The following is a 23,951-nucleotide window of genomic DNA, read 5'->3' as shown; positions in this document are numbered from 1 at the left end:
CATGCCCCTGAATAAGTGAATGGTGTAACAAACTGTGGTGTGTCCTTATGACGAAATACTACTGTGCAGTACAAAGGATGAGTTATTTATGTATGCAACAGTGATTAGTTTCTTGAAGGCATTATGTTGATGACTAAAGACTTTTGAGACTCCAGTTATAGCATTCTTGAAATTATGTATATATAGAGAACTGATTGGCATTTGCCAGAGGTTTGGTTTGGTGGGGGTAGACTTCACTATAAAGGGGTAGCACAAGGAAGACCTCTGTCATCCTGGAACGTTCTGCATCCTCACCGTGGTGGTGGTTACAGAAACACACATATGAGGATGAACATAAGTCAAAGCTGGGAATGTTACAACCCTCAGCTGCAAATAGCAATCTCACAGTCATTATAACGTAGACACTGACTATTAACTTATCCAAAATCATAATCATGTTAGAGTGATGGGGAAAAGAAAGTGAGCACACGTGGAATGAGGTCACGAGGTTCAGAACATGATATCCCCAACTTCCACAGTAGGAGGTCGATTAAAAAGTCCCTAAGTCTTAGAAGTCAAAAAGTCGCAATATGGGCATGAGATCTGGCAGTAAAAGCTAAAATGATCAGTTACAAGAGTGGAAAATGGTTGCATCTTGGAGTTGGAAAGTGCTGGGAGGTTAGGGAGACTCCAGTTTTAATCTATAGAACTTGTCGAGCTGTTTGACTCTTCAACCATGAAAGCTAAAACCTAATTTTAGACAGATAGATTAATGGTATCAGAATTATTAGTGCTAATTGCACTAGTAAGAGTTTTCTAAATTTTCTAGATATAACATTGATGTTCAGATTCAACTACAACCATATACTGTAGTCAAACCTCACTGAAAACAGCAATAACAACTTTTAGAGATCCCACTAACGATGAAGTATTAAAGATATCTATAACCGGAGATACAAAACACCAAGTTAGAGAATATTGTAAAATTGTACACAAAAGTAATAAAAAGAACCCTAAATAAATAGAGGTATAGCATGTCCATAAAAGGGAAAATTCAATATTTGAAAAGATGTCACTTTGCCCAAGTTAATATGTAAATTCAATGCAATCACATAATAATAATAATTCTGAAAGGATTTTTCATGAATTGACAGTGATTCTAAAATGCTTTTGGGCCAAATAACCATGATAGTTTTAAACAACGGAAAAGGTGAGAAGATATGCCCAATAGAGCTGTCAAAACTTTTAAAGCTAGTCTAACTAAGACAGTGTCGTTTTAACAGAGAGGTCGACAAGAGGCTTAATGAAACAAAGACCTCTTAAGAGAACCGCAAATTTGTGGAAACTTGATAAAAGGCACAGGTGACAACGCAGATCTGTGGGTGCTGGATAATTTATTCTGAAAGAAAAAAAATAAGATCCCTACCGTCTATATAATGCGCGCACGTGTATGCGCGCACACACACACACTATACATATACATATATGTGCACATATATGTAGCAAGAAAAAAGGCATAAATGGAAAGGGTTAAATTTGATCAAAAATTTCAAATCTTTTTTTTTAAATAACAAAAGCTCCAAATGATACCAACACAGCTGCTTTGTGGACTAACTGGAGGAAAAGTGGGACTCTCCCATATGTGCCAAGGAAACAAAGATAAGAATGTTTGTTGCAAAGCTGTATGAGCAAAACATTGCATAAAGCTTCAATATTAGTCACAACATTTGATACACTGTGGCATATTCTTACAATATAAAACTATAGAGCAGAAATTAATAAAATGGAGCTACATATACCAAAGTGAATTTATCCTACCAACTGTGTAAAGCATAAAAATGAAAAGTTCCCAAATTCTATGGACACTATCAACAGAATTTATATAAAATTTAAAACATGCAAAATAATACTACATTCTGCTTAAAATTTTATACGTACGTTGGAAAGGTATAAAATCATGCTTGAGATTATAAACACCAAACTCAGGATAGTATTTTAAGCAGGAAGAGCAGACTATAGCCGCAAAATGTTATAACATTCTACGAACATAGGATGGTAGGCTTTTGGATGTTTTTAATGTTATTCTTAACAAATTTGAGAATAGGAAAATGCTTAGTGAGCTTAGTCATTTCAAAATACATTTGCATCAAAATGAAATCAGACTTGCAACAGCTTTAAAAATGAAGGGTTGTTCATGATCTGCCTGATTCTCTATGGGGTGGAGGCAGGGCCCGTTTGAAGCTCATCAGGGTCCAGCCATCCCCAAGTTCCCATGACCAAAGTCTTGTCCTTGACTCAGCTCCAAAGCTCAGAGAGAAGGAACACCAGGAGGGTGTGTGGAAGGGGGCATGTGCGTGGTGGAGGAGAGTGCAGCAGAGGGAAGGGCAGGGGTCTCGGGTCACCTGAGGTCCTTACAGCTTCTTCACCCCACTTGAGCCCTTTGGACAGGGCAGGAGGCAGTGTATGGCAGAACATGACAGATCTGTAGGAAGAATCATTCATTCATTCATTCATTCATTTATGTATTAATTCCGCGAATATTTACTACCACCTACTGTGTGGCAGGCACTCTGCTTGGCGTGGGTTCATGGCGCAGATCAGAAATGAAGCCCCTACTCATCACACCCCAGCACCTCTTGCTGAGTTCTCAACTCCTCTCATACCCACATTCATCTTTGCCACCTGTCAGCACCTCCAAGTCCCTTAGGAAGGTTCTATTAGTTGATTATAGCAATACTTTTCTCATTCATTCCAAGGATAGATCACGTGATAATGAAATCCATAGTAGTTTATGAGGGTGCTGTTTTGGGTCTTGATCTCAATACTTTGACCTTTCTCCCACCTCTATACCTTGGACGCTCACCTTCAGGGTCCCAGAAAACTTAATAGGAAAGCTCTGAAACTCCAGAGCGCTACTCAATGCATGACAGTTGGAAGCCTCTGAGAATTCCAAGACACATTTGGAGAAAATAAGATTGTTCACAACCTTCCCCTGAGGCTGGATCATCGATGTGACTTTGTGTGCTCACTCTGGACTCCTCTTGCCAGCCCAGGAAAGGGGCCCTGATCTCCCTCCCTAAGGACTAAGGCTGCCATCAACTCACCTGTTACAGGTTCCGCCACCTGCAGATGTAAGACCATGAAACAGATCACCAGCAGCACTTTTAAAACCCAGGAGGAAAGCTACAAGGGTAAGGGCAGGCGTCTCTGGACCTAAGGGACAACAGGCAGAAGAGACAACAAACGGTGCTCTTGGGTGTTAATTCCTCACTCCACCTGGAGACAGAAGTGACCCAGTTGCTCACAGGATTAGATGTGAGCTTACCTGGCCTCCCAAGGGGTTGTCTGTACTGTGGGCTGCTGCGGACAGTATGAGGCTGGCCCGGGTCGGGGGCTGTGCCTCGTGCTGCACCTTACAGGTGAGCACACGCTCGGACCCCCGCACCGAGGCGTTCACCAACTGCAAGCTTTCCGGGGTGTAGGTCTCATAACTGTTCTGCTTTGGCGTGGGCTGCCTGTCTCACTGGAACACACGGTAGTTCTCCATCCAGGTGAGATGCACGCTCTGGGGTTAGAATCTCTGCATGTGGCAGTTAACGGCCACCAAGTCCAAGGAGGGTGAAGCCTGAGACACTGTCACTGCAGGGGAACTGGCACATCCCAGAGAAATCAGACAATGACTGTAGGAAGTTTACAGTGGGCCCCGTGGTTGGGGGCTGCTCCTTGAGGATGGGTCATCTGTCCAGGGTCTGCCCCAGAGGAGGAGTTAGGTATTGGTTAACAGGTGCATGAATAATATCGCGTGATTGAACGTGGGAATGCATGAGTGAATGTGTGTCTGGATGGAAGCATGGAATCATGAAAGTCATCCTAATTTCCCTTTCTTTTCTACTATGGTCCTTAAAGACCGAAAGTGACCCTGAGTTCCATGTAAGAACCTATGAACCCTTTGAGTCACTCCATGACTTGATGAAGGTTCCTAGACTCTAATCTTCATGATTCCAAGATACTAATATTTGACATAGGAAGGAACGTAGGTTTGGAGAAGTTAAGTACTGGCACAAGGCCACAGGAGGGAAAACTGGGCTTATGTCAGGGACCGTATGTTTACCCCGTGCTATTCTGACTCCCAAACTGGAAGCCTGTAAGCGTTTATGTTCAAGGCTTCTGAAACTATGATCCAACAACTTCTGGAATTTTTTCCCTAACCAGTTTCACAATTCTGCGATAGAATGTATTCCTTCCTAGGAAAATTAGGAGGATTAAATGATATAAATAATTAAATAATGTAAGTTAATAATATAAAAGCTTAAATATTTCAGTATAAGTCATAGGAAAGCACAGCTTGGTGCAGTGCTTACACTCGGCCAAGGGGTGGGAGAGCCGGCCTGTGGCCCCTGCGCTGACAGCAGTGTGCGTTGGCCATCAGCAGGCTAAGGTGTGAGTGTGGGGGGCACAACCTTTAAGTATGTAGATACTCCAATACTTTGTATATTTGTTGCTTCACATGTTTCAGTTTTGTCCATTGTGACCTCTTACTGTTGGTTCCTGAGCGCCTTTGACAAACTCCAGTCAATGACTGGTTTTTGGGTTTTGGTTTTATTTTCGTTTGGTGTTTCCCTTTCTCACTTTTTACAGGTTATTGAATTTTTGATAGGATTTCTAAACACAAAGAAGAGAGGTTATCCTTGAATGAAAGAACCTTAGAATACAAGATCCAGGTGATTGACTTAGATAATTTTTATTTGAAATCCAACGTCTAGTGGAAACTCATTCATTCATTTATTAAAATAACCATTAATGGCCTGGTATGTGGCGGTCATGTTCTGGCAAGTGAGGATTCAGAGTCCCTTCTCATGGAACTGACAGCCTATTTGAGGAAGAGACAACACGTACATCAGGGTTCGTCTTGCGTGGTGCATGAATTTCAGTTTAGATCAATAGCATGAATCCCCCAACACGCAGTTCAGAATTCACTTACCACAGGAAAGTTACTTTGCACAATTGCATCAAGTATAACTTTGCTGCTGACTCTGCGTCAGCCCACAGATCACTGTGTACTAACAGATGCTCATCGTGGTTAGTAACCAATCACGTCCGTACTTTGAAAGCCTGTAGTAATTGATCACTGTGACTCTTGTTACTCAGCTTAGGCCCACACGGCAACGTATGTGGGCAAGTTGCCCACTGTCTCCTAGTGATGAATCCATATGAATTTACAAAAATGACTCATTGTAAAAGGGAATTGACGACGAAGACGAGAGTGCAATGGAGACGCAAAAAGTGGTGATGCTGGAGGTGACATTCCAACTGAATGTAAGTGGATTAGAGAAGAAATCTCTGACCCTGGGAATGGTACACGCAGACTGTTAGAAAGATTCTAGATACGCATCCAGGGGAACTTAGTGAAGGCAAACCTACCCCGTAAATGAGGGAAATGGTGGTGAGGAAACGGGTGAAAATGTCCCAGAGGAAGTCAGAGCAGCAAATACTTCAAATTAAAGGAAGTTTTGTAAAGATTCCACAATTTTGAGCGTACAGAGCATAAAATGTTGGAAACTGATCCAAATACAGCAAGGCATCTGATAATTCACCAAGGCATAAAAAAGATGCTCTTATACTGTAGATTAGACAAGAAGAAGAAGGCAAGCCCTGTTCAAACGTTCGGATAAGATTTTTTTTGTGCTTGTATGTTTACTAATTTTCTTTTTTAGTAATGGTTTTAATATGATATATTTTCATTATCTAAAAATTATGAATAGAGATAAATAAAAATAAATTGAAGACAGTTGAAAATACTTCTGATAAGCTTTTAGAAAGAAATAAATTGCTTTAATTCTCAAGGTGTCGAATGTGTCAAACTAAATATGATTAGTTTTTTCCTTTTGTCTATGTATTTAAATCTGAAAGGAGGAGAGATTCTAAAGTTTTGAAAAAAGTGTCTCACATCAGAATCATTATTTATACCACTGATGACTGAGATCACTTTTTATGACGCAGTTTATGCAGTCATTTCTATAGTCCTCTTCTGTGCGAAGCGAGAACTGCCTATGTTCTGTTATGTCAGATGGTTGTAAGTGGTCAGGAAGCAAATTAATCAGGTTAAGAGGACATGGAATGCCAGGGTGAGAGAGGAATTGGTATTTTATACAGGGCCATCTATGGAAGGTACCTTTGATGAAGTGACATGAACAGAGACTGGTAAGAAGTAGGAGAGTGAGGCAGGCAGGTATGCTGGGAGAGGAAGCAGAGGAGTGATAGGATTTGACTGACTTTCCCAAAGAATCACTGAGCCTGAAACTAGGAAGCCAGTCAGAGACCACAGCAGTAGTGCAGGAGGAGATGGTGGCTGGGACCCGGGAGTCGTGGTCAGGGTGAGAACGTGCCGATTATGCATACAACTGAGTGGTGTGCTGGAGAAGGCTTGGACTGGCTCATGAGAACCCATTGTTACCTTTGCAGGAATCCTGCAAGCTGCTTGTTGAAGTGATGGTAATTTGAAATTGGCCACATTGAGAGTATCTACAGCAAGAAAGTGGTAAGTCCTACAATTCAGGCTTTCATTTTCTTTTTCCTTCTGGAGAGTCAAATGTTAAAGATTTCTCATCTCACCTCTGGACATCAGCATTTTGGAGGAATAAGTGAATATGGGATATAAAAGAAGGAGAAAGCAAGGATGACTCTGAGGCTTCTGGACACAGTCTATTTACTGTGAGAGAAGGGTCGGGAAGGACGCAGGAGGATGGAAGTTCTGGTTCCATCACAGAGACAGGAGGCAACACTACCTTCGGGGTTTGAGGGGTAGGACATTTAGGGAACGAGGAAAGAGAATAACTGTTATTCTTAAAACCATGATGGCGAATCATTTGTACTTAAGCGGTGAAAGAGAATCTCAAATGGTGGGGAGTCCACGTTGGGGGAGGTCCTTCCTGCTCAGAGTGATGTATGAAGATGCAGCTCTGGGGGCCTCGAGGACTGTGAGAAGATCTTGGGAATGTGCGGGCAGGCTGGTCTCCATGGAGGAGAGCCATTTGGAGCAGAGTCGTGGAAGCTTCCAGCTGGGTCTTCGCCTAGGCTGGGCCCCTCAGGGAGGGAAGCAGGCAGCAGAGACTGGGGGTGGTACCCTGCAAAGGAGGAAGGAAGGAACTGTGGCAACTGTGTTCATATTTAATGATCTGCTTATAGTTCAAGAAATGTTGACTGCATGCCTCCTGTGTGCCCAGGCTGTTCTCCTTGTGGGATGCCTGTCTGAGAGGGTGGGCAGCCCCTGAGAGAGGTCTCTGCCCCCTCAGCCTCCTCTCCAGGCCCTGATGCCCCTTCCCGCTTCCTCAGCCCTTCTCTGTCACATGGAGGGTCGGAGCAGGAGCAGCCCTCAGAGCAGCAGATCCAGGGTTTCTCCCCATTACCCTAAAACGGGGATTCATTTTGCTCCCACGGAGGCCCAGGGTTCAAGGATCTACAAATGGTCTCCAAGGGAACCACCCTCTCAGCTGCTCCTCATTCAGCAGCCTCTGCCCACTTCCTCCACAGAACTGCCAGGAGACACCCTTTGAAAACCCACGATCCAGCCCACCTCCTACAGGACCCCACACCCCTCCCGGGAGCTGGGCACAACTGAGGGAAACCCCGTCTCCTGAGGGTATTGAAGGCGGTGTGTCACCTCTTTCTCCACGGGGGCCCGTGGCCCTGTGTGACCTGTGGGCTGACCCCCACCATCCCGACCTCCCCCACCCCTGACCTTGCTGTTTCCGGGACATACCTTGTCCTCCCTACCCTCCACCACAACTTACAGTCAGACCTAACGCTTCCTGTGGACAAAGATGACAGTGACACCGATCACCAGCAGCACTTTGGGGCCTAGGATGAAAACTACCAGGAGAGAAGGAGACAACGAAGGCTGGTCTGGAAATCAAGAGACAGGAGATCTGATTAGAGGGGCTCCACAGAAGCCATTCCCAAGGGCCTCCACTTACTCCTTCTGGAGCCACCTGGGCCCAGCCATGCTCTGAAGCTTTTGAACCTGCATCCTGTCTTGGGTCAAACTGCAGGCAGAAATCAGGATAGTGTTTCCACATTCTCTCTCTGTCCTCTCTCAGGCCCCTTGAGGAAAGGGGCGGAGAGTGTTTGCAGTCAGTGACGTGTTAGGTGTGGCACCTGGTTTACTTATTTGGTTCTCACACCTCTACGAGGTAGGTATTATTCTCTTTCTGATGAGGAAACTGAGGCTCTGAGAGTTTAGGGAGCATCGCAAAATTAGTGGGATTCAAACCTAGGGAAATCCATCCCTCTTGTCCCAGAAGATGATCCCGAGATCTTATCTTTTGGACCAGGTCCAGCCTCTCGGGGCCACAGGAAGGAATGTCAGTACAGCATGCAAGCGAGGAGCACGGGTTTCATGGTGAGAGCGGCCCTGCTTGGCCAAGGGGTGGGGCTGGAGACCCCATGTTTCAGGAGTTGTGGGAACCCCCAGGGTGGCCTGAACTCATGAGAACTGCTGGCTGGAGAACAACCTGGTGCTTCAAAGAAACAGGGTCTTGTGGTGGGAGGGGCTTCATACCATTCAGCCCACCTTGACCTTCGTACCCATGAAACCTGAAGTCTTTATGCTGACGCCGAAAGTCAGGTCTGAGTAAGCTTACTTTTGGACGTTTTGCATTTTTACGGTGAGCTGTTTTTGCTCTCAAAGTCATAGAAAGAAAGCTGTTAAAATATCTTTTGTAAATAAAATAATCCTTAAAGCCCGAGTGAAGACCTCACCAGTTTTTGCTTTTGAAGGTGCTGGAGGATGACAACTCTCAGCTGAGTGGCCCTTGGGGTTTTTTCTCAGCTGGAGGGACCTGCGTTCCTTAAGTCTGCACATCCTTCTAGAGGGCAGCCCTCACAAAGAGCCGGCTGAACCGGGAGTATGGAGGCTCAGGTCCACCCTTTCAATTTAAACTGACTCTGATAGACCATCCTGGCGCCTCAGCTCTGTGTTGCAGTGTCTGAGTCTCTTGTCCCTGCTTTGTAGTCCGACATCTCCCTTTGCCGGTCCTGCTCCCTTCACGTGCTCATGCGTGTTGATCCCGGCAACACTTCACAATCATCAGCCCTCAGTCTTCTCTCTAGTTCAGACTCTGATTCCCAGAGAAACTGATCTGTGGGAGTTTGTCTGGGTGTGAGTTGAAAGGCAAACTCTGAGATGCAAACTCGGAGCTGGATCACTCATCGACTGTCCAAGCGGATCCCAGCAGTGGCAGGAGGTGGAGCAGGAGTCAGCCCTGGAAACCCTAGTGATGCAATTGTTAAAACTTCTAGTGGTGGTGAACTGGGATGGTGTAACCAGGGCTACAGAGGGGGTTGAATTCTCAAGTTTAAAGGGTCAGCTCTACCAGAAGAGAATCTTGAGCTGTGGGGTGGGGACATATGGGTTAAAGTACTAAAAAACCTTCACTGGACGTTAGTAATATAGAGAACAACAACAACTTATCTCCAAAAATGGCCTTTCCAATCCAGAGCGATCAAAAAGGAGAATGTGAATTCTATACCAAATTGGCTCTCATTATTACCTGAAGAGAAAAATACCAGAACTGCAAAATACCTGTGAGTCAAAAACGCAAAATCACCAAATCCTAGAGCACTTTCCCTCTCTGGGCTGCCATCCGACCCTCAGCCACCAGGAGAAGTGCAAGAATCACAGACAAGGCAGCCAGCACACGAGCCTAAGAATTGTTTGAAAATATCACAACCAAGATTAAATTCACCCTAACTATGAAAATATTGGAAAAGCGTCCTGCAGAGCAGAGATCTGGGAAGGGGTTTCAAAGTCAGCCTGGTTGAAAGGGTTGGCACAGAATCCCCAGAATCCTAACATATATTGCCTTTCATGTCAAAAGGGATGAGCGGTCATGATGAAGTTAAGGGTCTTGAGATGGGACATTGTCTTGGATTATCTGAGTGGAGCCCATGTCATCACAAAGATTCATGTGAGTGAAGGTGGGGGTAGGAGAGTCAGAGGAGATATGAGACAGGAAACAGAGGTCAGAAAGAGGTGGGGCCTTTTGCCCAGGAGTGTGGACACTTCTGGGAGCTGGAAAAGGCGAGAAATCGCATTCTCCTCTGGAGCCTCCAGAAGGAACACAGCCCTGTCATCCGTCGTAGACTCCTGACCTCTAGAATGGTAAAGTAACACACTTGTCTTGTTTTAAGTCACTAACCATGTGTTAACTTTTTACAGTGGCAAGAGGAACCTAATCCAAGGAGGATGGAACATTTAAAAAGGACAGATGAGACTAGAAGGACAGGTACGATTTAAAGTGCATAATTTCTTGGTGGGGAAAAGACAATAAAGATGAAAGAAGGGCTGTTTGCCAATTGAGTGATGAAGGGAAAAAGAAAAAAATAGGGAAGTAGGGAAATTTACGGTCCTGAAAGACAAAAGAGAACCGAAGACGTAGAGGATTTAGAGCTTTTTTCCCACTGTGTCAAAACCAGCCAACAAACTAAAAACTCCAGTGACATATTGGATTATGCTGTGCTACGAGAAGAAAGGTCCATGAAGCTAGAAATAGTGTAAAACACCCCAATACCATCACAAAAAACAGGCGATAAGACGTGCATCGTCACACCGGACCACCTGGGCCCAGGAGCAGTGCCCAGAGCCCTCAGATGCACCGGGCAGCAGGGTCACGTGGACATCTCACGCTTTGCTCCAGCCCCACAACCTAGATGCCCCAGAAAACATTTCCAGCCTTATTACATTAGCAGGCAGGCTGGATCAGGCAGCCTGCCGCACCCAGAAGTAACAGTCCTGGTGGAGCCCCAGCAGTAGATAGAAGATTCAAAAGCAAGTCCAAGTCCCTCCAGACAAGATGGTGTGGTCTCATCTCTCCTGCTCTCCCCGTTCAGTACACCCTGAACCCTAGAAATGACACAAGGGACAAACATGGGAGGATTCTGAGGTGGAAGAGGTAGGAGACTGGTTAGAGACCTGAGCACTGGAGGAAGAACACAGTGTCCAGGCACCCAGGTACCTCTCCTAAGTCCTCAGGCACAGGAGGAGACCCTGGTGTGGCATTAGAAAAAAGAAAAAGTCTAAATCAATAACGTAAGTTCCAGCCTCAAGAAATGGGGAGATGGGGAGCAAAATGAGCCCAAAGCAACCAAAGGGAGGAAAGAATAAAAACAATGGAAAAAAAGGAAATAAAACGGAAAACAATAGAGAAAATCACTAAAACACAGGTGAGTTCATTTAAAAGATCAATAGAAATGAAAAGCTTCTAGTACGACTGTTAAGAAAAAAGCAGAAATGACACCTTTCCAATACCAGGAACGAAGCAGAGGACATCACTGCAGACACTGCAGACATCAGAAGGATAATAAGGGAATATTATGAACAACTGTCCAGACAGAAAATTGACAACTTAGAGACACTGGGACGTGTTCCACAGAAAGCACAGCCTACTGCAATTCACGCAATATGAAATGAATACATTGAATAGCCCTAAACTAGGCAAGTTCTTTTTAAAATTCGAAACAGAATTCTGGAGGCCCAGGTGGTTTCACAGGAAGATTCTATTAGGATTTACAGGTGAATAAAAAAACAACTCTGGTGCACAGGAAACCAGTATAAAAGAAATTTTAAGAGAATTTGAAATATATACTCCATTTTAGATGACATTAGGGAATTACTGTTGATTTTATTAAGTGTGTAATGGTATTGGTTTGGCAGAAAATCAATGTCCTTAACCATGTAACCACACACCTGTAGACTCCACTGGCAACTGGATGTGCACACAGGACTCCGTTATTAGTGGACACAACCATGCAAATTCTGTATAGCTGTTGTTTAACGGAAGGTGTTTGTCCTCTCCTTCCTGTCTTTATTCTTCCAGCAGGAGGGACATGGACACTCGCTGACCCAGCATTGACCCCCAGCCCAGCAGACAAGGACAACACCATAGGCTAAGTTGGAGGGAATGTCGGCCTTTGAAAGGTCTTCTGGAGTAAAGACGCCTGGGAAACTGATCAACTGCCTCCTGATGTTACATGAGAAAGAAATAAGACATGTATTATGCATAGGAAGGGGGACTCTGTATGTCCTTGGGACAATGCTCAGCTAAAGGAGAACGTGTTTCTAATGAGCACATATTTGTTATATGTGGTCCCTGGTCAGGAACTCAGATTCACCTTGATTAGTTTAGCCAGATCACCTGGACTAAAGGCAAGACATCTTCAACAACACCCACTGTCGTTTCCTGAGTCCCTTTGGTAAACTCCAGATCCACTGGGTGGTAGAAGCAGAAAAGGAGATCATAGAGCTGAGATCATGCACTGATTTGCATTTAGTAAATGTGCACTGAGTGACTGTGATCATTGCTGGTCCACTGCCACAGATCAGGGGACAGAGGAAGCCCATGTAATGACAACTCACGGTCACCTGGGTGCCTGGTCCAAACTCAAACTCCACAACTTCAGGGCTCCCTTTCCAGGATTTCACAGAGTAGTATGTGTAGGAGACGGCTTGGGTTACTTTATGTTACTAATGCGAGTGGAAATTGCAGAATGGAGAGACACTAGGCAGAGGTTAGAAAAAGCAAGGAGGAGGGAGGTGGGCGGACAGGGAAGGATGAACATAATTACTGGTAGTTGAAGAAAGCAAGAGGCAGAACGCTATGAACACAATGATCTCCTTCCTTCCTGTCTTTTTTTAATTATATTTATGGCAAAAGATTGGTAAGAATATATCAAACTTTTACCAGTGGTGATTTTTGGAGTATGGGATTTGGGGAGGGGAGCTCACTTCAAAATTCTACTTTATATTTATAGACTTCTAGATTATTCTATAAGAAGGAAGAATTACTACTTTAACAATTTAAAAAGATAAAATTTTAAAAACCCTGTCAGGTTAATGGAAGCCTCACCAGGGTGTTCATGTGTGTCGTGGTCCTTCTGGGGAGCAGAGGCCTCCAGGGTGAGGTTGGCGCTGACTGCCGGCTGCCCGTCGTGCTCCACCCGGCAGGACAGCACCTCCCACCTGTGGGCGGATGAGTTCACCAGGAGCCAGCTCGTCCTGTTAAAGGTCCCGTCCTTATTCTCCGTGAAGGTCGACGCCGTTTCTATCCGGGACACGTTTCCATTCTCCACCCAGCTCAGCTGGAGGTCTCGGGGGTAGAACTGCTTCGCCTGGCAGGTGACGTTCACCTGGGTCCCTGCCATGGGCTGTTGGGTGACCTCCAAGGTGGGCGGAACTGAAACAGCACAGGGCAGGAGCTCTGACCTTGTGGAACAGAGAGGTCACAGGGCAGGGGCTGGAGAGCAGCTCCCAGCCCAGCAAGGGGGTGCCTGAGGACAGAGCCAGGCATGCAGCAGGTGCTCAAACACTTAGTGTGCATTTTGCATATGAATGAGATCCTAAGCACCCTGCAGGACACACAGTAGGTGCTCAAGGAGTGGTTGCTCCTGTTAGGGTTATAATGTGGGGAATCAGTAAGCAACTGGCATGCAGTTGGAATATAATAACTGCAGCCAAATAAATGAAATCCCTAGGCACTTAGGGGTTGGCTTAGAGTAAGTGCTCAGTAGTTGGAGATGCTGTTGTAAGTAAAGGAAACTGCTGAGCACAGTGCTTGGCACGTGGCAGGTGTCACCTGGCAGCTGCCATTAAATCAGTAGTGAGTGAACATCACATGAAGGTGCCTGGTGGTCAGGAAGGACTGTCAGGAATTCTATTCCAGGCAATTCAAGGCCTGGAGCCAAAAGCAGGGGGAGGAGCAGGTGGGGCTTGGGGACAGGTGTGGGCTCCGGCTGTTGTGAGGGGCATCTACCTCGGATGGTCTCAGACAAGTTGGCAGTCCCACGGAGAGGAGGGCCCCCCTGCAGGGTGACGTGGGCCACCTCGCAGATGACCTGGGAGCGAACATCCCCCGGGGCCAGCACCACCTTGGCTGTGCTGGAGACGCTGTAGGAAATGCTGTCTCCCTCTGGGTCCACACTGGTCTGGGAGGCTGCGATCTCGTTCCTGTTTTTGAACCATTTCAGGGAGATGGTTCTTGGGGAGAAGCCATGGGATCTGCAGGTGAAGCTCACTGTCTGCTCAGGTGGGGCCCTCGTGGCGGGGCCTGATACCACGGGAGGAGAGGGTTTGGCTACAAAAGGAGCATTTACAACAATGAACATAATTGTCATTATCATCACTAATGATAAGCTTGCGACACAGTTAACAACAGCGGAGATAATTAGGATTAATTAATTTCTTTTTATTTTAATGGAGGTAGTGAGGATTGAACCCAGGACCTCGTGAATGCTAAGCACGCTCTCTACCACTGAACTCTACTCTCCCCACTAAGAACGTTTCCATATATTATGTTTTAATTCTGCGATTAGTTCTCAGAGGGCTGTGTCTTCATACTCATGCTAAAAGGAGACACACTGTTTCCGAGAGGTGAGCTCTGAGTCAGGGGTGGGGCGGACATGGTTTCCAGGCCTGAGTTCAAAAGTCCACTTTCTTTCCTCCACCAGGTGATTTCTCACCAATCTGGGCGCAGGAACAAAAGACCTGATGGCTGCCACTCTCCTATTAACTCTTCCTAGCTGGGCTCCCCTGGAAAACTTAACTACCTACTGAGAAGCATTCACAGAAGTAAGTGCGGGGGAAGCAGGGGTGGAGCGAGACCACCTTGGATGCTGAACCAGGCTGGGCAGTAGATGAGGGGTGTGGCCCACACCCCTCCCAGCTCCTCATCTGCGAAATGGGATAGCAGGCCTTGTCCTTCCCGGGGCTGCAGCGAGGGTTCCATTAGGCAGGGGAAGCGTCTTTGCTTTAAGTAAAATACAAGATGCCTCCCAATACTAAACACTGTACTTATATCCAGAGCTGTCTCTTTGGGTTTCTATGAATTTACTCCCTAGTTTTCATTCTTTCCACAAATATTCCAGTAGGAGTAGTATACCAGCTCCTGAATTTCAAAGGCAGGGGGCAAAGGGATGTTTTTCTGAATCTGGGTTCTTAGCTTGGTTCAGTTTTGAGTTGAAAGCAAAGATCACTGAGAGCTGAGAAAGCAGAGGTGGTTAATTTCTTAATCGTTATTAAATCAGAAGAGACTCAGACAGAGGCCCATGAAGCAGGCAGATGTACCGCCTGTGTCTTGAAAACAAACACAAATCAGCTAATCAAAAGGGAGGGCGGTTTCTCCCTCTAGAAGGTTATAGGGTGTCTCCAGATTGTTCATTATTACCCAACACCTCTTGTAAAGGTTGGTAGACAGCGAATATTACAAACATTTGCATCTGTAAATATTTAACTTGCTTTCTAAAAGTCATCAAACACTTTGAGGACATAGTAAGGAAGCGTTACTTGAACAAGTCAAGTCATAAAAAACGCAGCATCCTGAACGTCCCTAAAGGGATGAGATACTGTAATAAGTCATCATTTAGAGTTTCCTGGGAGCCTGACACTGGGCTTATCCCTGCATGACCTTCGGCTCTTTAATCTCCCCACCAGCCCAGTGAGGGGGGCCCGGGTGTGGTCCCATTTATGGGATGAGGCTCAGGGAGGACAGAGCTGGCCAAGGGCACCCAGCGAGGAAAGGTCGGAGCTCATCTCACTGCACACAGTCACTGATTCTAGTGTCTCTGATCTTTACCTCTGAGCCTCAGTCTCTGTTTCCCTGCAATGTGTGTGACAGCCCCACCGTGGTCAGACGAGGGGGGATGTACATAAAACAGAGTCTGGTGCGCAGCAGGTGCTTTATCAACAAGACCTGTGATAGTTGTCACAAGGTCTGGTTGTTCCTAGTTCTGAAACTGCCTGTTTATTCTTCAGGCAGTGAGAAGGCAGAACACAAGCAGAGCAGGAAAAAACAAACAAACAAAAAGTCTCAAATCCTGCTCCGTGCAGCTGGCATGCAAAACCCTGATGAAAAAGCAGCAATAGAAGCACCCCAGTATGATTCTCTTCCTCTTTTTTATAATAATCCCTTCAGAAAACAAATTGGGGGAATTGGCTTTCAAAATATATGATGTTGCAGGCATTACCCCGCAGACCAGCTCTTTACAGAAAGCTGGAAGCATTATAAAAGGAGGGAGGAGAGATTCCATCAGTGTCATGTTGGTGTGTTGAGGCAGGAGGGCTCTGGGCTGAGCAGGGAGTGTTTGAGGGGCTTCCAGTCCCTCTTTAAAGATGGGAAGTTTTCCCCAGCAACAAAGCTGAGGGCTGAACAGAGTCCTCTCTGGGAAGCCCCTCTCCACCGCAGATGAGCTCCATGGGAGGAGGTGTCCCTCTGCTTCTGTTGAAGCTTCCTTTCTTGGCCTCTGAAGAACTGTCACTGTCACGGGCTATTCTGCAACGTCCCCAAAGAGCTGTTCTCGCAGCTCCAGCACCAAGGAAGAGTGACCTCTGTCTGGGCAAAACCCGATCTCCGTCTGTGACCTTGGAGAACACGGAGCTCAGGGCTTCTCTGCCCCGGATATAGGCAGCATCCCCTGCAGGAGTTAATCAGTCAGGTGCCCAGGCCCACGTGTCTCCAATTATACTAGGCTTTCTCAGGTGGAGACAGGGGCTGGGGATCGTGTCAGCGTTACCTAGGTGAATCTGATGGTCAGCCAAGGTGGAAAGCCCAGACCCCACCCCAACCCCAGTTATACTTAGTCCTGGAAGGAGTGAGCTGCCCAAGGCCTCAGGCTTCGGCACGTCAGAGGTAACATGGTGGAACACGTACACTGTTTCAGGCTCTGCTCTAAGCTCTGTACATGGATCCCTCAATCAGTCCCTGCTGCGGCTCTGGGAGGGCGGTGCTAACAGGGGCGGAACAGGCCCCCAAGACCCAGTGTGGGGAGGGACGCATCTGAGGTCCTAGACCTGGGACCTTGCGGAGCTGGGATGGGAGTCCAGGCAGTGGGGCTCAGCCCAGGTGCGCAACCACTGTGCACTGAGGCTCAGTGACACCCTAGCCCACCCCATTTAGCGCTTTCTAGATCCTCTCCAGCCATCAAAAACCCTGAAAGGCAGCCGAGATTACAGGTGGGGAAACAGGACTAGGCGGGAACTGAGACTTGCGCAGACCACAGCCTGGGGGGACAACGGCATGGCTCACTGAAAGGCTGCTCTGTCAGCAGGCTCATCGTACCCTCAGGACATCCTGCAAAGGTTGGTGTGATTGTAGTCCTTCTACAGGCCAGTAAGCCTTGCAAAGGGAAGTGAGACACAGCCTTGAAAAAACACCTCAATTTGGGGGGTCTACTCTGTGCTGGTGGTTTAGACATACAGTCTGAAATCTGAATAACCCTGCTAGAAAGAGTCCATGATTATTACCATTTTAGAAATGATAAAACTGAGGCTGAGAGAAATAAAATCTCTTCACCCTCACAACCATATCCCAGAGGGAATTCCCTTGACCCCTGAGGTTTCATGTCCAGCAACAGAGCAGGCACCCACCTTCAGGGGCCCCCACAGTGACCACCACCCGCCCTTTTTCCCTCTGAGATTCTTGACTTCAAGCGAGACCAGGGAGGAGTGCCCTCCAGGGGCCCAGGCCTGGGGACCCTGTAGCAACAAGGGGGAGACACGGGCTCCTGACACCTGAGTCTAGAACATGAACTCTGTCCACGCGGGGACCCCAGCATCCTCTAGGAACTACCTCCCCCTCCCCCTCCTCAGTCTGCGGGGCAGGAGTGGGCGTGCCGGGTGCTGCTGGGATGGAGCGGCCCCTCTGCCCTGTCCTCGCTCCCCTTCCCGGAGCTGCTCCCGCAGGCCACTCAGTGAAGGGGCGACATCACAGCAACAGGGAGGAAAGGACTCCTGGGGCTTCTGAGTGCGCTGAGCCCTGTCTCATAGGGGCAGGTTCAGGACGTCAGGAGACCCTGCATCTGTCTGTTCCCAGTTATAAAGCTAGCCTGGCAGCCACACAGGATTGTTGTTTTTAATACTCATTGCTGAAGAACAGCACACGAATTTAAAAGGAGAGTGTTAGAGCTTTCTCCCCACTTTGACAAGCACAGTGGGGTGTGCAGAGAGCTGGGTGTGAGTCAGGCTGCTTGTGGTTCTACCTTGGCCCCCTTACCTGCTCACCCGCCAGGTCCCCTCTCAGAGCCTCAGGGGCACAGATGGCCCCTCCCTCAGAGCACTGCCTATAGGCAGTAAATGCCAGGAGGAAGATTCAGCATCTGACAGGCTGCTACCCCCTCACCCCCTCCTGCCTCCCTCCTTTCTCATCCAGGGAATCATCTGAGCAGGTGCTCGGGGAAGAGGATGACGGTCTCCTGGGAGGCAGCAGGTCTGAGTGGGGTTGGAGCCAGTTCCCACCTGTGATTGGCTGTGCAGGGGAGGCACCACCTGGGAATGTTAGTGATACCCGCAAAGCCAGGATTAACCTTCCCTCCTATGTCCAGGGCTTGTGGGGATATTTGCTTGCTAGAACGGCTGAGAGTGAAATTTTGCTATATCCACACGAATTAAAATACACATACTCTCTGATGTAGCAATGACACTTCCAGTGGGAATTTCCTCTTTGATGAGAGTGAGGCATGGACAGCAGTATCAACTGAAGTGCTGTCTTAATAGCCCAAGGTTGGGGACAACTTGGTACCCTTCAACAGGAGAATGCAGAGGGAAAGACGCTCTGTCCATACCGCGTGGTGTTTTGCAGCTGCTGAGACCCTGGGCAGCTCTAGGTGCTGACATGGGATGAGTGACTTGGGATCATGTGGCTGAAAGTAGGCAGAGGTTGCCAGTCACCTGGGAACTCACGGTCTGAATGCAAGGAGCATTTGAATCTTAGGGAAACTGAAGAAAAGTCTCCCTGTTCAATGGTTTGACCCAAGGAGCTTTTTATTCAGCACCTACTATGAGCCAGGCTCTTCCAAGGAGCCAGTGTCCAATGGTGGTGCAGGAGGAGCCTGGACTGAATCAGCTGGGTTCTGTAAGGATCCCATCACTCACTGGCCTTGTGAGTGTGGTCTAGGTCCCTGTCACCTCTTGGCCTCAGGCTCCCCATGTGTAGGTGGGGGGCAGGGCAGTTGGTGTGTAAAAATCCTTCCTGCCCTGACAGTCCAGGATTCAGGAGTTAGAATGAGGATCCTGGGCCTGTGGCAGAAAACCCTAAAGGAGCACCTTTGCTACCTCAATGGGGCAGCGACTAAGACATCGACTTGTGGAATCTCTTCCCTGGGTGCGGGACATTCTGAGATGCGACAGCTGTGCTTGGAGCCATCAGTGACTATGAGTTGATCCTGAATCACATGAGGGTTTCGTGACAGACCCTCCCAGGAAACACCCAACCTCTGGGCATCTCCTCCAAACCTGGCGTTCAGAGTTAACACTGAATCTCTGCCTCTTGGAGTTTCTTCTCAGTGTGATGTTTCTGAAGAAATAAAGTGACACATTCTACATCCTGCCCCCTACTCTCGACAATTCCCCGGCCAGTATGGACTTCCCGCATTGGAAGGGAAGAGAACACAAGCTTCATAGGAGAAGAGCCCTTGTCTGCTGTGTTCACTGCTGCTTCCATGGCATCCGGAGCAGGAGCAGGCACACAGTAGGTGCTCAGTAAGTGCTTACTAAAGTGAAGACTTGGCCACACTGAGGGGAGCACTCTCTGGAGACAGGAGTTGAGGTCTGGCCTTTGAGCGGGCAAATCACTTGGACCTTAGCTCCCTCGAGCCTGGAACCAAAGGGCTGGGCTTGCAGACTTTTCATACCAGTTACCAGCCGTGGGGCCATGAGTAGATAGCACGACCTCTCCAGGCCTCAACCTCCCTGATCTGTAGACAAGTGGGAAATCGGATCGTGACCCAGTCATGATAAAGCGCCCACTGCTGCACCTCATTCTTACTTTTGCTCAAAGACAGGAGGGCATTTTGTTGACTTGTTGTCACAGAGCAGGGGACGAGGGGCCCACGTGTACTCACCACTCACAGTGAGCCGAGTGCCTGGTCCAGACTTATATTCCACGTCACCAGGGCTTCGTCTCTGGAACTTCACACAGTAGTAGGCACCGGCGTCTGCCGGGGTGATGTTACTGATGCGGATGGAAAAGTCCAGGTTGTCTCTCCTTGTGACATCTGAAGCATTTGTTACTCGGGGGGAGTGGCTTTTCTTCAAATCGTAGATGAACTGCCGGCCTGGCCCTGTGCCCCTGAACCACCTGATGGGCCCCACAGGGATCAGGGAGGTCGTGGTGCAGCGCAGAGTGGCCGTCTCTCCAGCTGTGACCGACACTGACGTCTCAGGCTGAATCACCTGCAGCTCCTGAGCCGCCACTCCTGGAGGGAAACACAGCAGTTATTCATTCCTCCTCATTTGATCAGGTAGGTTTTCTCCCGTATTTACCAACAGCAGGTTTCACTGACCTAAAGCACCATGAGCCCACCCTGAACTCTCCTCAGTGCAGCTACCATCACATGTGACCCTCACGAAGAGCCTGTAACATGAGAGTCCAAAACAGACGAGGAAACTGAGGCACAGTGAGGGTGAATGGCACAGCAGAGAGCAGGTCTGAGTGCCTGAGTCCTGTCTGCAAATGTCTTGCTTTCCCAGATGTTTCTGTCTGTCTGCTTCCTGGCCTCATGGTGGGTTGTACTTCTGGACCTTTGCATTGGGAGGGGCTATGAGACTTCTTTCAACCACGGAGAGGTGAGCAGCAGTGATGGATGTATTTTGTGGTTATGCATTTAACTGCAAGAACCTTTAGGGATCAACTTCCCTGTTCCACAGACATGCGCACACTCATGATGGGGTCGGCTCCTTAAGCCTGGGTACTTCAGTGACAGTGATGTTGAGAGCTCCTGACCCACAATGGACATATAGTTTATAAGGGAAATAAAACATTTCAAGTCCCCTTAGGATTTTTTCCCAATGTTTAATCATGTTATATTAGTTAGCTAAGGTTGTTGTAATAAATTATCAAAAGTTTAGTGGAAATCAGAGAAGACCCTAATGCAAAAAGATACATGCACCCCAGTGTTCATAGCAGCACTATTTACAATAGCCAAGAGAGGGGAGCAACCTAAATGTCCATCGACAGATGACTGGATAAAGAAGTGTGGCATATATCTATACACACACACACACACACAAACACAATGGAGTACTACTGAGCCATAAATAAGAATGAAATGTTGCTATTTTCAGTAAAGTGGATGGACCTAGAGAATATTGTACTTAGTGACAAGTCAGACAAATAAGGACAAACACTGTATGGTATCACTTATGTGTGGAAACTAAAAATATAATATATATCAATGTATACAAAAAACAGAAACAGATTACAGACGTAGAAAAGATCCTAAGGGCAAGTATTTTGTCTCTTTATTCACCAGTGCTCCCCAAGTTCCTATAACTGTTCCTAGTCCCCAGCAGGAAAGCAGTAAGTATTTGCATGCTGTGTGAATTGCCTAGTGCTACATCTCCCTGAGACCCTGAAGTCTACTTTCAGGGCGTAATCTCTGTGGAAGTTGTATCAGAAACTGCGTTTCCCATGCAGATGACTTGGCAAAAAACAGAAGTACTCTGTGCATATGCAAGGAGCAGAAGAGCAGAGAAGAAGACCAGAAGCCCTCTGCCCCACACCACCCCCTTCCCTGTACTCATTGGCAGAAGCTGCAGAAAACTCATGAGGTGAAAGCGAGGACCCAGTAGGGTGAAGACCAGTGGTGAGACCTGTGAGTCCCAGAGCCAGACAGCCCGAGTTCTAGTCATAGCTCTTCCCTTCACTGCTGAGGGACAGTGAACCAGTGTGTGCTTCCTTTTTCTCATCTGTAAAGTCCTGGTACGACAGTGTCTACCTTGGATACATGCTCGCATGAGTTAATAGTCATGAGCATTTGCATCACCTGGAACAAGGTTAGTGTTCAAGAAATTGAGAAGTTCTTACTCATTAGATTTCCTGGGGTTTTAATGGAGGCTTTCATGACCTTGGATATGCGTATGGGTGTGGCTAGAACCTCAGACATAGGTCATGTAGGCAGGCGTCTGTATCTTTCATCCTCTCCTGTCCAGCGTGGGAAAGGGACTCCGAGATAGCCCCACGTGAAAGTCTACTCATTTTACTAAGACATACATTTGCTTGCCTTAAGAAACTGGGAGAGGGTTGGGATAAATTTCGGGAAGTATGAAAGACGGAGGGTGTTGAGAAACTGGGGAGGACTAAGCATCTGATGATGTCATTTCACGTAGACTGAAAAACGCTTTGCGGAGAGCATGAAGGAAACCTTATCGGAATCCCATGTGTCTGCGTTTGTTTTACTTCCTCGCACCTCCTCGTACACACACACAAGCACACACGGACTGCACACATTTAGAAATACATATACAAACGTAGCCTACTGCTGTACTATACGGGTTCTTTTGAGAATTAAGTGAAATTATAACAGATATTAAGAGCTTAGTAAAAATTCTGGCATGTAGGAGCCACCCAAGATATTATCGACAAAAGTTTGGGGAGGACATACGACAGGGTTTGAACTCTGATGTCTGAGTGGGATGATGGGTGATGACGATTCTGACTGTTCCTCTGTATTATCTGATTTTCCTGCAATTAGGCTCCACCAAGAAGCTGAGCAGCACAACACGGTACAAAGAATGAACCTGGAGCTGGTTGGCCTGAACTCGAACCCAATGTTTCCTGCCTTAGGTAGGTGACATCGGGCAGTGTACTCTCTCTGTCTCAGTTTCCCCTTCTGTAAATCTGGGATAATTGTCACAGCTTCACACAGGGATGTTGTGAGGGTTCCATGAGTTATTACGCAAAAAGGTGTCTATGATGGTGTTTGAAGCATCGTCACCTTCGAAGCCCCTGGTGTACAACTGCCAGTGGCAGAGCCACAGAGGAAATGCTCAGATCCCTGATTTCATGCTCTCTGATAATGCCCAGCCCTTGGCCATTTGTGGCTTCCTCAGGTGGCACACCTGTTTACCTGGAGGTCCTAAAAATGCATGGGGAGTTCCGGGGGCAGGGAGAGGGGATTCTACCCCAAGGAGTGCTCACCTGTGCGTCCCAGCAGTAACGCCAGCAGCAGGCAAGGAGGCAGAGGGTGGGGCCAGGAGGCAGGGTTCGGCATCGTGGAAGCCTGATGGGACTGCTGTGTCCAAGTGTGTGTCCCGCAGAGAACCCAGAGTTCCTTCTTTTGGGGAGAGAAGAGAAGCCCCACCTCACCCAATAGAAGAGGAAGTGCCTGTGATGGAGTAAAATGTACTGTGGGATAGGAAGCTGCTTCTAGATTCTAGCCAGTTCCTGCTTCAGGTTGTGAAACAGAAATCAGGCAGAGGACGTGACTCCACTGTGAGGAGTTACTCATCTTAGTTTTTCAGAGAGATTGGACAGGACTAGCAGAAACAATGCTTCCTCACCACCAACAAAACAATCGTTTCCTCTTCTTTCAGGAGAGGAAGTGTGTTATATGACCTTCATTTACACTCCTGGGCATTTATCTCCAGGAAATGAAAATTCATGTCTACACAAGGCCTGTTCAATAATGTTACAGATGATTTCTGTGTAATAGTGCAAAACTGGAAACCATCCACATGCCCCTGAATAAGTGAATGGTTTATCAAACTGTGGTGTGTCCTTATGAGGAAATACTACTGTGCAGTACAAAGGATGAGTTATTTATGTGTGCAACAGTGATTAGTTTCTTAAAGGCATTATGTTGATGACTAAAGACTTTTTTTGAGACTCCAGTTATAGCATTCTTGAAATTATGTATATAGAGAGAACTGATTGGCATTTACCAGAGGTTTGGTTTGGTGGGGATGGACTTCACTGCAAAGGGGTAGCGCAAGGAAGACCTCTGTCGTCCTGGAATGTTCTGCATCCTCACCGTGGTGGTGGTTACAGAAACACACATATGAGGATGAACATAAGTCAAAGCTGGGGATGTTACAACCCTCAGCTGTAAGTAGCAATCTCACAGTCATTATAACATAGACACTGACTGTTAAGTTATCCAAAATCATAATCATGTTAGAGTGATGGGGAAAAGAAAGTGAGCACACGTGG

At 47.2% G+C, this 23,951-nt stretch overlaps 1 protein-coding gene and 1 long non-coding RNA gene across 6 annotated transcripts in view; one reads left to right on the top strand and one right to left on the bottom strand.

The window, feature by feature from the left end:
• Positions 1–4,704: 4,704 nt before the first annotated feature.
• Positions 4,705–23,951, bottom strand: part of LOC105083056 (tyrosine-protein phosphatase non-receptor type substrate 1-like) — a 40,641-nt gene continuing 21,394 nt past the window's right edge. Inside the window, exons 1-6 of one of the 5 annotated variants that reach the window (XM_074347043.1) lie at positions 22,941–23,226; positions 19,864–20,217; positions 13,785–14,105; positions 12,882–13,208; positions 7,770–7,881; positions 4,705–7,103 (exon numbers count right to left, since the gene is read on the bottom strand). In XM_074347043.1, coding sequence (XP_074203144.1) covers positions 7,778–7,881; positions 12,882–13,208; positions 13,785–14,105; positions 19,864–20,217; positions 22,941–23,013 — 1,179 coding nt within the window. In that variant the 5' untranslated portion in view covers positions 23,014–23,226 and the 3' untranslated portion in view covers positions 4,705–7,103; positions 7,770–7,777. The other 4 variants (XM_074347045.1, XM_074347048.1, XM_074347044.1 and 1 more) reach the window with 4 other exon arrangements.
• Positions 5,159–11,986, top strand: LOC141574031 (uncharacterized). Its single transcript, XR_012500573.1, has 4 exons — positions 5,159–5,295; positions 6,442–6,517; positions 10,196–10,262; positions 11,853–11,986. It is a non-coding gene; the product is annotated as an uncharacterized LOC141574031 (long non-coding RNA).

The sequence above is a fragment of the Camelus bactrianus genome, chromosome 19, assembly GCF_048773025.1.
Source record: "Camelus bactrianus isolate YW-2024 breed Bactrian camel chromosome 19, ASM4877302v1, whole genome shotgun sequence".
Lineage (NCBI taxonomy): Eukaryota > Metazoa > Chordata > Mammalia > Artiodactyla > Camelidae > Camelus > Camelus bactrianus.
The sequence above is the reverse complement of the archived record's forward strand: the minus strand, read 5'-3'. Positions and strand labels throughout refer to the sequence as shown.